The following is a 12,310-nucleotide window of genomic DNA, read 5'->3' on the forward strand; positions in this document are numbered from 1 at the left end:
TAGAATGTTGCTATGTGGTTGCTACGGTGCTCTGGGTAGATACCAGGGTGTTGCTATGCAGTTGTTAAGATGTTCTGAGTGTTTTTTTTTAAGCATGCTGCTTTGAGTTTTTGGGAGTTTTCAGAACATTTGCAGTGCACTAAACGGTTGCTAGAATATTCAAAAGGGTGTTCTGGGCGGTTGCCAGGGTGTTGTTATGCGGCTGCTAGGGTGTTTGAGCATTTTTAGCATGTTGCTTTGTGGTTGCAAGGGTTTTCTAGGTGGTCTAGACTAGAGCTTTGATATGTGGTTGCTAGGGTTTTCAAAAACTTTTGCAATGCATTAAACGGTTGCTAGAATATTCCTACGGGTGTTCTGGGCGGTTGCCAGTGTGTTGTTATGCGGCTACTAGGGTGTTTTGAGCATTCTAGGTGGTCTAGACTAGAGCTTTGATATGTGGTTGCTAGGGTGTTCTGAGTGTTTTTAATATGCTGCTATGTGGTTGCTAGGGTGCTTTGGCTGGATACCAGGGTGTTGCTATGCAGTTGCTAAGATGTTCTGAGTGTTTTCAGCATGTTGCTTTGAGGTTGTTAGGGTTTTCATTTTCTCAAGAAACTACGAAGCCAGTGCAAAAAAAAAGTAATTGAGGTGAGGTGCTGAGGTGTGGTGGGTGGTTGCCTGGGTGTTGCTAAGGTGAGTGTTTTTAGCACATACTTAGTAGTTGCAATGGTTTTAGGTGGTTTAGAGCGTTGCTACATGGTTGCTAGGGTGTTCTGAGTGTTGTATTAATGTGCTGCTATGTGGTTGTTGGGTGATCTGCCTGGGTGTTGCTATGCAGTTGCTAACAAGTGTTTTCAGCATGTTGCTTTGAGGTTGTTGGGGGGTTTTTGGCACTTTTTTAGAGCACTAAATGGTTGCTAGAATGTTGCTAACAGCCAGGGTGTTGCTATGCGGCTGCTAGGGTGTTTTGAGCATTTTTAGTATGTTGCTTTGTGGTTGCTAGGGTTTTTTAGGTGGTCTAGACTAGAGCTTTGCTATGCGGTTGCTAGGGTGTTCTGAGTATTTTTTAATCTGCTGCTATGCGGTTGCTAGGGTTCTCTGGATGGATACCAGGGTGTTGCTATGCAGATGCACAGATGTTCTAAGTGTTTTCAGCATGTTGCTTTGAGGTTGTTAGGGTTTTCATTTTCTCAAGAAACTACGAAGCCAGTGAAAAAAAAAGTAATTGAGGTGAGGTGCTGAGGTGTGGTGGGTGGTTGCCTGGGTGTTGCTAAGGTGAGTGTTTTTAGCACATACTTAGTAGTTGCTATGGTTTTAGGTGGTTTAGAGCTTTGCTACATGGTTGCTAGGGTGTTCTGAGTGTTGTATTAATGTGCTGCTATGTGGTTGTTAGGGTGCTCTGCCTGGGTGTTGCTATGCAGTTGCTAATAAGTGTTTTCAGCATGTTGCTTTGAGGTTGTTAGGGGTTTTCAGCACTTTTTTAGTGCACTAAATGGTTGCTAGAATGTTGCTTTGTGGTGTTCTGGCTGGTTGCCTGGGTGTTACTATGCGGCTGCTATGGTGTTCCGCATGGATTTAGAACATACTTAATACTATAGTATATAAATAACTCTAAAACAAAACTGGTTGCTATGCGGTTGCTAGGGGGTGTTGAGTAGTTGCTCACTAGCCACACTCAAAAGAGCTCACCCCAAAATGGCTTTTCTAACACTGCATATTTACCACACTCAACTGTTGGGACGGACTATTTGCGCTGTCATTTTGAAATTGAATCCATTTAGTTAATGTAATCCATATCTGGTGCAGCTACGTTGGTTGCCACAGTAATGTAAGCATCAGTATGATGGCAAAAGACGCAATAGAATGTCTGTGACAGAAAATGTGAAACTTTGCGATTATCTCCGCTCATATGCATATTTATACATGCCGTGTCCGAACCCACTCACACAATCACTATTCATGCGGTTTTCACTCTTAAGACTACAAACTACTAACCGTTTTGAGTCAGATACACCATAAAATTGGATTTGGTTCTGATTTGGGAATGCATGGAAGAAAACAACATTACTGTAGGTATTTCTGTTTCACCCCTCCCACCTTGTTTAACAAAAGCACTGCCTCTTGGTTCAATCCAGTTATGTTGAACGTGTCCCCTGCCTCTCCGTCCACGATCGTAAAGTCCATCCGAGCGTTTTCACCCAGGTCTGCATCTACTGCCGAGAGACGACCGATCTCCACCCCAGGGACGGCCAACTCAGACACTGAAAATGACCACATACCTGCAGGAGACACAAAGGGTGTAGAAAATAATCAGGCAAAAACATTGCGATAACTTAAAATTAGAACATCGTAAGGGGTCCATACAAACCCCCTACAGCCATCGGACAGATTTTCAAATCAATTTGATCTCTACCCTAAGCTAGACTTCCCTAAAAAAAGGAACCTTGCCTTTTGTTCACATAGACATTTTGTCTGCAGTTTAATAATTGGCTCTTCTGTCTTTGTATGCTGCAGCTATATCATGGGCCAAAAATAAAACAAAAGAGGAAAAAACCTGCCTGAGTCTGTTTAAACCTAATTAGAGACAGCAAATAACACAGGCAATCTACTGCATTCCATAACAGAATGAAAAGTGTTTCGCATCTCACACTAGAGACACACATCATATCTTATACAATGATCAATCACAATAATAAAAACAAATGTGTTGCCAAAGGGTTCTGAGTTAACTTTTGTTTGGATACTAGGGTGCTTTGGGTGGTTTCTTACTGGATCAAGTCAAAATAGTGATATTCTGGTCCCTAAATATGGTTTGGGTGCCGCTACAATGTATGTCTGATTTTTTTTCCATCCGTTTTATCAACCACAAGGCAAAAGTCATACGTCTGACTGCTTACAAAAGTAACAGCGCACCTCTCCTCAACAACACATATAGGGTAATTTGTCCATAGCACAAGGAGTTATGCACCTTCAATTTAGTTTACTTAGTTCTTTAATTTAAGGTTGATTATTTTAGTGTCACTAACTAAATACATAGAGACAGACAGACAGATTGTTGACACTGTTTTTTACAGTATTGTGCTGCTATGTGGTTGCTATAGTGCTCTGGGTGGATACCAGGGTGCCAGTTGCTAAGATGTTTTGAGCATGTTGCTTTGAGGTTGTTGCGGGGTTTCAGCACATTTTCTGTGCACTAAATGGTTTCTAGAATGTTCCTAAGTGGTAGTTAGGGTGTTCCGGCAGTTGCCAGGGTGTTGTTATGCAGCTGCTATGGTGTTCTGGATGGATGGATGGATGGATGGATGGATGGATGGATGGAGGGATGGATGGATGGAGGGATGGATGGATGGAGGGATGGATGGATGGAGAGACAGACAGAACGATGGTTGGAGAGATGGAGAAATGGAAAGCCAGTCGGATGGATGGATGGATGGATGGATGGATGGAGAGATAGAGAGACAGACAGAACAATGGATGGATGGATGGATGGAGAGATAGAGAGACAGGGAATGATGGATGGATGGATGGATGGATGGAGAGATAGACAGACAGAATGATGCATGGATGAATGGAGAGATAGAGAGACAGAGAATGATGGATGGATGGAGAGATAGACAGACAGAACGATGGATGGATAGATGGAGAGATAAAGAGACAGACAGAACGATGGATGGATGGATGGATGGATGGATGGAGAGATAAAGAGACAGAATGATGGATGAATGGATGGATGGAGAGATAGAGACAGACAGAACGATGGATGGATAAATGGAGAGATAGAGAGACAGACAGAACGATGGATGGATGGAGAGATAGAGAGATAGAGACAGATAGAATGATGAATGGATGGATGGATGGATGGATGGATGGAGAGATAGAGAGACAGACAGAACGATGGATGGATGGAGAGATAGAGACACACAGACAGAATGATGGATGGACAGATGGAGAAATGGAGAGCCAGATGGATGGATAGATGGATGGAGAGATAGAGAGACAGACAGAACGATGGATGGAAGGAGAAATAGAGAGACAGACAGAACCATGGATGGAGAGATAGAGAGACAGACAGAACGATGGATGGATGGATGGATGGAGAGATGGAGACAGACTGAACGATGCATGGATGGATGGAGAGAGAGAGACAGAGAACGATGGATGGATGGAGAGATAGAGACAGACAGAACGATAAATGCTTGGATGGAGAGATAGAGAGAGACAGACAGAATGATGGATGGATGGATGGATGGAGAAAGAGACAGACAGAACGATGGATGTATGGATGTATGGATGGAGAGATAAAGAGACAGACAGAACGATGGATGGATGGATGGATGGATGGATGGATGGATGGAGAGATGGAGAGTTAGACAGACAGAACGATGATGGATGGATGGAGAGATAGAGACAGACAGAACGATGGATGGATGGATGGATGGAGAGATGGAGACAGACTGAACGATGCATGGATGGATGGAGAGATAGAGAGACAGAGAACGATGGATGGATGGAGAGATAGAGACAGACAGAACGATAAATGCTTGGATGGAGAGATAGAGAGAGACAGACAGAATGATGGATGGATGGATGGATGGAGAAAGAGACAGACAGAACGATGGATGTATGGATGTATGGATGGAGAGATAAAGAGACAGACAGAACGATGGATGGATGGATGGATGGATGGAGAGATGGAGAGTTAGACAGACAGAACGATGATGGATGGATGGAGAGATAGAGACAGACAGAACGATGGATGGATAGATGGAGAGATAGAGAGACAGACAGAACGATGGATGGATGGAGGGAGAGATAGAGACAGACAGAACGATGGATGGATGGATGGATGGAGAGATAGAGACAGACAGAACGATGGATGGATGGATGGAGAGATAGAGAGACAGACAGAATGATAGATGGATGGATGGATGGATGGAGAGAGAGAGACAGACAGAATGATGGATGGAGAGACAGACAAAATGATGGATGGAGAGACAGACGGATGGATGGAACAATAGATGGATAGATCGAACGATAGATCGATAGATAGATAAATAGAACGATAGATAGAACGATAGAACGATAGAACGATAGAACGATAGATAGAACGATAGATAGAACGATAGATAGATAGATAGATAGAACGATAGAACGATAGATAGATAGATAGATAGATAGATAGATAGATAGATAGATAGATAGATAGATAGATAGATAGATAGATAGATAGATAGATAGATAGATAGATAGATAGATAGATAGATAGATAGATAGATAGATAGATAGATAGATAGATAGATAGACAGATAGTACTGCTGCACAAACACTGTAATTATTAATTCCAAAAATTCCAAACATGCTTTTGGAAGGAGAATCTCAAAGCGACAGCATGAGAAAGGTCCAAGAAGAGAGTGTGATAGAAATATAAAGCGGGACACTGATGATTCCTCGCTTCTTTTAAGAGCCAAATTTGCTCCAGAACAGAAAATGAATCACGCAAACAACAAAGGCTGAGACAGTGTGATTCACCAGAGGCAGTTTGTGCCAGCTAATAACTCCTAACATTCATTAAAGCTGAGTGCAGCCAAGAGAAGATGATCACAGAAACACACTGTGGGAATACAATATGGCTTCTTTGCACAGTGTATTATCACTGTGTATTATTCAGAGGAGGAGAAAGGGATGAGGAGAGATTAGGGGAAAGATAGAAAGAACAAAAGAGGAAACGGCAGTAGGAGAAATGAACGTAAAAGGAGGCAGAGAGCAAAAGACAGGCAGAAAGAGTGTGTTCATGTAGGAGGGAGAGAGGGAGAGCGAGAGGAAGATGTATTGTGTGTCTTCAAGCTGTATTTTTCTGCTGTGATTTCGCGGCGTACTGATGCAGAAGGCTCTGAACTTTAAATGAAATATTAAACACGTGGATTTTGAAGAGAGAATCTGTAGGGAAGGCGGACAGAAGCAGTGACACTCTATAGACAGGCCGAAGCCCTCTGAAAGAAACGAAACACAGATTATCATTATCTCTGGCGGTGATAACAGTCAACGGCACCATAATCCAATATATAATCATGACACGCTCTTTACACCGTAATCGCTTGATGGTGCGAGCTTCTCAGAGGGCACACGGCAGTCAATCTTTGTAGCGGTCGCCATCAAATGATCATTGTTTGGAATAAATATCATTATACTGTATGAGTATACTTTAGGGCACATCACTAGTCTCAAGGATGAATTGCATTAATATTTCACAATATTACGTTTTTTACTGTATTTTTGATCAAATAAATGCAGCATTGGTGAGCAGAAGAGACTTATTTTAAAAACATTTTACAGTGTTTAAATAAAACTGCAAAATCCTGGACAAATCCTTTATCTGGTTAAGGATATTTTCATATTATATACTGCATATGTTCACAAGTTTAAGACTTCTTTAATGTTTTTGAAATAAGTCTCTTCTGCACACCAAGTCTGTTTTTTTATCAAAACAGTAAAAACAGTAATATCGTGAAATATTATAACAATTTATAATAACTGTTTTCCATGGAAACTTGTTTCCGCCACTGAATAAAAAATTGCAACTTTTTCTCTCAAAATTTTGACTTTTTTTCTTAAAATTGCATGATATAAATTTGCAATCGCAAGTTATAAAGTCATTATTGTGAGAAAAAAGTAATAAATGCAAAATATAAACTCGCAACTGAGAGAAAGGGTCAGAATTGCAAGAAAAAGTCATAATTACGGGAAAAAAGTCAGACTTGTAAGCGAAAATAAGTCAGAATTACCAGATTTAAATTCGTAACTGCGAGAAAAAGTTTGAATTACAAGAAAAAGGTCAAATTATGAAATATAAACTCGCAACTGAGAGAAAAGGTCACAATTGCGAGAAAAAACTCATAATTACGGGAAAAAAGTCAGACTTGTGAGCGAAAAAAGTCAGAATTGAGAGATATAAACTCGTAACTGCGAGAAAAAGTCAGAATAGCGAGAGAAGTCTGAATTGTGAGAAAAAAGTCAGATTTACGAGATATAAATTTGCAACTGTGAGAAAAAGTTCGAATTACAAGAAAAAGGTCAAATTATGAAATATAAACTCGCAACTGAGAGAAAAGGTCAGAATTGCAAGAAAAAAGACATAATTACGGGAAAAAAGTCAGAATTGCGAGATATAAACTTGTTACTGCGAGAAAAAGTTAGAATTAAGTGAAAAGTCAGAATTACAAGAAAAAAGTCAAAATTGTTTTAAGTTTGTTTAAATTTTGTTTTTGCTAATGCTGCTTGCCAGTTAGCAAAAAGTGTGTGAATGGTTTTGGCAAGCACGTAAATACTGTCTCTCTTCTTCTTCTGTGTGACGAGCGAGTGTCAGAAGAGTAAAGTGGCGCAACACCACCTTGTGTACCAGGAGCGCCATCTACTGAATTTGCACGTTTACTCTGCGCATCGCCAGTGAAAATCACTTGGGTGTGAACACTCAAGACGTGCTGAAAAACTTAACGAAAAACGCTGGCGATAAGCGCACAATATATATTTGTCCCGGTGTGTACAGGCTTTTAGAAAGATTGAAAACTAATGAGAATTCTGTTCTCCTTTTTGAGTGGTCTCTTCAAAGATATCTGATCCTCTCACCCAAAACCCTTTTGTTCTGGTCTGAGTATATAAAAACGAAGGGTAACAGATCTGCCATTTGGGGAAAATTCTGTAACCAGAGCCCCAATGCAGTCTGTGTCAGTGTCTTTGAGGCACTCACAAATTTCGTTTAACTTACAAATTTAATGAAGTCAGATAAAATTGGAGTCAGATAAAATATTATTCATGGAGTCAGAATTAAAATTAGATATCAATAAATTAAGGGAACTTCACAGAAATGCTGAAAAGGCTTACACGCAGAATTCCTTCGACCGAGCCGTTGGATTCCGTTTTTGGGCCGACGGATTGACCCTTACAGAAGTAAGAATTGTGAGAAAAAAAAGTCAGAATTAAGATATATAAACTCGCAACTGCAAAAAAAAGTCAGAATTACAAGGAAAAAAAGTCAAAATTGTGAGATAAGTCACAATAATTATTTAAATTGTTTTATTCTGTTGCGGAAACAAGCTTCCATAGTTTTCTATTTGAATATATTTTTAAATGTAATTTATTCAGAGTCACATGATGCAAAATATAAACTCGCAACTGAGAGAAAGGGTCAGAATTGAGAGAAAAAGTCATACTGCAAGAACTGCAAGAAAAATTTTGAATTACGAGAAAAGTCTGAATTACGAGAAAAAATCTGAATATAAACTCGCAACTGCAAGAAAAAGTCAGAATTACAAGGGAAAAAGTCAGAGCTGTGAGAAAAAAATCTGAATTACAAAGAAAAAAGTCAGAATTATGAGAAAAAAGTCAGAATTACGTGAGAAAAAAGTAAATTGCGAAAAACATTCGGAATTACGAGATATAAATTTGCCATTGCTGGGAAAAAGTCAGAGATATTAAGTCATAATTGCTTGATATAAATTGAATTATGAGAAAAAAAGTCAGAATTGTGAGATAAATCACAATAATTGTTTAAATTGTTTTATTCCATTGCGGAAACAAGCTTCCATAATTTTCTATTTGAATATATTTTTAAATGTAATTTATTCAGAGTCACATGATGCAAAATATAAACTCGCAACTGAGAGAAAGGGTCAGAATTGTGAGAAAAAGTCATAATTACAGGAAAAAAGTCAGACTTGTGAGCGAAAAAAGTCTTTATGAGATATAAATTCGCAACTGCGAGAAAAAGTTTGAATTACAAGAAAAAAGGTCAAATAATGAAATATAAACTCGCAACTGAGAGAAAAGGTCAGAATTGCAAGAAAAAATAGTTTCGGGGAAAAAGTCAGACTTGTGAGCGAAAAAAAAGTCAGAATTACAAGGAAAAAAAGTCCGATTTACGAGAAAAGTCAGAATTGTGAGGGGAAAAAAAGTCAGAGTTAAGAGATATAATCTTGCAACTGCGAGAAAAAGTTAGAATTACGTGAAAAGTCTGAATTACGAGAAAAAAAAGTCAGAAATGTGGGAAAACAGATACGAGATATAAACTCGCAACTGCAAAAAAAAGTCAGAATCACAAGGAAAAAAGTCAAAATTGTGAGAAAAAAAGTGTAAGGATCGGTTTTACTGCTAAAACAAAAGCCCCCCTTCAATGGGACAATAAAACTCACTAATCTGGAGAGATCTCACAGAAAGACTGTGGGACATCAACCTGCCCAAACTTAGATTATATCCTTCAGAAATAATCTATATGCTGATTTGTGCACATGAAACATTTCGTTACCAATGTTGAAAACTGAAACTGTGATACATTTTTTTCAGGATTCTTTAATAGAAAGTTCAGAAGAACAGCATTTATTTGAAGGAGAAATCTTTTATAGCGTTATAAATGTCTTTACGGTCACTTTTGTTTTAGATCATTGTACAATTATTAAACACATTATAGAATGGATTTTATAATTTAATATTAAAAATCTAGGCCTGGGACAAGGGAAAACAATAAAATCCATAAAAGTAATTTGAAAGGCAGCAAAAATAAATGATGAAGGGATGGTAAAGTTTCCAAAAAACAATTGACCCTCAGGACATTAAAGTGTCTAAAGCTGAAGAAACACCCACATTTGACAGGTTTAAAGATTAAAGGCCAAACTACGATTTGCTTCTTGATAGTCAGCAATCTTATTAGAGGTTAATTTTTTCCAGAAGAGGCAGAAACAGAACGTTTTAAACACATAAATGTATTTTGTCAAGTGTTAGAGTAGCTACATTAGTCTAAAAGCTAACAAACACGCACTAAAAGCCACAAAACTTCAATTCCACGAGGTCCCCGAGAGGACAAAAAGTCTTCTCTGCGTCTTTGTTGTTGCAAACAATGCTGCGTGTTTCCTTGTTTCAGACTAACGAGGCGGAAAGCGAGCAAGCGAGAGGCGCTCCGGAACCAAACCCGGCAATTCCAACAAACACGAGCATTCTAATCTTTCCTGTAAACTTCAGAACGTTTAGACAAACCCGAAAAGGATGCCTGGAGTCACTCACAGACAAGACTGTTGGTTGGCATCTGTATTTTTTATCAGGGAAGCATTTTTTTCCTTCCTATTTTTAGGCATTTATGGTTCCATGAAGAACCTTTAATATCCATGGAATCTTTTCATTCCACAAAAGCTTCTTTATATTTGAAAAAGGGTGCTTTAGATTATTAAAATGTTCTTCACATTAAGAAAAAAAAAAAAAAACTGAAAGGTTCTTAAATGGTAGTGGTGTTCAAATGGCGTACCACCGTCCGGTTTCTGACCTGGATCCATCTGGACCACGGGACATAATTTCACACTTTTACCAGATTAAAGGTGCAGTGTGTAATATTTATGAGAATCTATTGACAGAAATGCAATATAAGGGCAAAATATTTCACACCTACCTTGTTTGGTCCGTATTTTCTGAATTTTCAGTTTGGTCCGAATCAAAATTACAGGTGTGAAACCTCCCCCGTACCACGGTCCGGACCAAACAGATTAAATTTGGTCCGATGAAAAGAGGTAGCCTCGGTCTGGATCAAACTGAACAAAGGTTCGGTTCGTTTCTAGTGTGAAAGCATTTTCTGTATGGTTCGTACTTTCAGACCATTTAAAGGAAGTTCCTGTTTATTTTTTATATTTTAATTATATTTTTAAATTTCATCTAGGCTACATTGATTATGAAAAGTGAAAAGATGCGCAATCTGTCAGAAAACACAAGGTCAGAAATGAATTAGAAAGAAATTTTGTATGAATTGCTTAGAAAGCCTTTCTTTAATGTGAATTTCGCTTTGTATAAATTGTATCTTAATTTTAATCAATGTTTCATCAGATAATTGCCTGAATTTAATAAATAAGAAACAAATAATCTATAGCAGACAATAATCGCGGGAGCGATCACATGCTTTGCACATGAACTGGAGCGCGTCTCAAATAAACCAGGCTACTTGTCTCACAAACATGAGAAATATGTGTATATAAAGCTTGAAATGTCCACTTTTAAACGTAACGAAAAGAAAATAGTCAAGCAATGCGCACTGTTCAATAGTGACAACGATATGCATCCGTTCATTCATTCATTCTTGTCAAAGACGCTGACGTCAGACGCACGTCCGTTTACAAACCAATCAATGTCCAGATGCAGCCCACATAGATGATGACGAGTGGACGCAAGTGTGTCATGTAAAGTTCTTTAGTGCGCTCGCATAATTGCAATGTGAAACCAAACCAAAACTAACCGAATGTATAAAATGTATCAAAACATGAACTTCGGTTTGGACCTTGGTGCGGACTTTCAGGTGTGAAAACGCCCTAATACACATAACTATGTTTTCAGTGGTGTATAAAGACCAAGCGGCAACCTCCCGCAGTTTCTCTTGAAGCAATACGGAAGTGACTTAAACTGCAATTCATCGACTGGCCACTAGGGACAGGCTCCAGAAGGGAGCAGAATCTGATTGAGCCCCATGTTAAAATGCCCAACTTTACAGCAGATTAAAACATGTTTACAGTCTGGGACAAATTGTGGTTTTGGTCTATACGGCTAATTTTGCCCTTCATGACAACTGTGAGGGGGGTGAATTTTTTTATAACTCATTCGTTTACATTATATAAAGCCATAAAGTTCTGCATAATTAAGGGCGTGGCCACTTTGAGTGACAGGTGGATAGCCGTTTATCTGCTGTCTGTTAGTCATCGCGTCACCTCAGCTCCGCCCATGTCCCGCCTCTTTGCCCATTTTCTATTATCCGGGAGTGACGCGTGATGTCGTGCTGCCAAGATGGCAACAGCCAGCTCATCCCTACTTTACGCATCAAAACTGCTCTTCAGAATCCTATGGGTGACTTCACGGACACTACGTCCATATTTTTTTACAGTCTATGATGAAGACCTTACATTATGATCCGTTATGTTTTTATTACCTTAGAATGAGGCATTTCTATCTCCATACACCACGGGTCCCCTTACAGTGAAGCCGCCATTTTGCACCACAATGTTTCTACAGTAGCCCTAAACGGACAAACTGCTCTACAGAGCGCTAGACACTCTCTGCTGTCTCAGATGACGACATCTTTGTCCTGTGTCGGCCACCATAGCTTCTCTATGTGCTTCGAAAGGGAGGGGTGAGCGGTGGGGTGGTTGCAATTCGACCATGGCGGATTCACTATTTTACATGGCAGAATTTGCGAGCGGAAAGATTGAATGCAGAGCGGAATTATATATTTTTTTATATTTGCCATGTTTGTGTGCTGTGTGTGTAATAAGCAGAGTGTACACACATTGTGCACCTGCCTATAGACGCATAT

General features: G+C 39.2%; 1 protein-coding gene across 1 annotated transcript in view; it reads right to left on the reverse strand.

Moving 5' to 3' along the window:
- cdh24a (cadherin 24, type 2a) overlaps positions 1-12,310 on the reverse strand; it is a gene marked incomplete at its 5' end in the record, with an annotated part of 63,303 nt that overhangs the window by 23,964 nt on the left and 27,029 nt on the right. The window contains one exon of the mRNA XM_079802008.1: positions 2,077-2,258. Within this exon, the coding sequence (XP_079658134.1) occupies positions 2,077-2,258 (182 nt within the window). The remainder of the gene's footprint in view (positions 1-2,076; positions 2,259-12,310) is intronic.

Source organism: Gobio gobio (assembly GCF_949357685.1).
Source record: "Gobio gobio genome assembly, chromosome: 21".
Taxonomy (NCBI): domain Eukaryota; kingdom Metazoa; phylum Chordata; class Actinopteri; order Cypriniformes; family Gobionidae; genus Gobio; species Gobio gobio.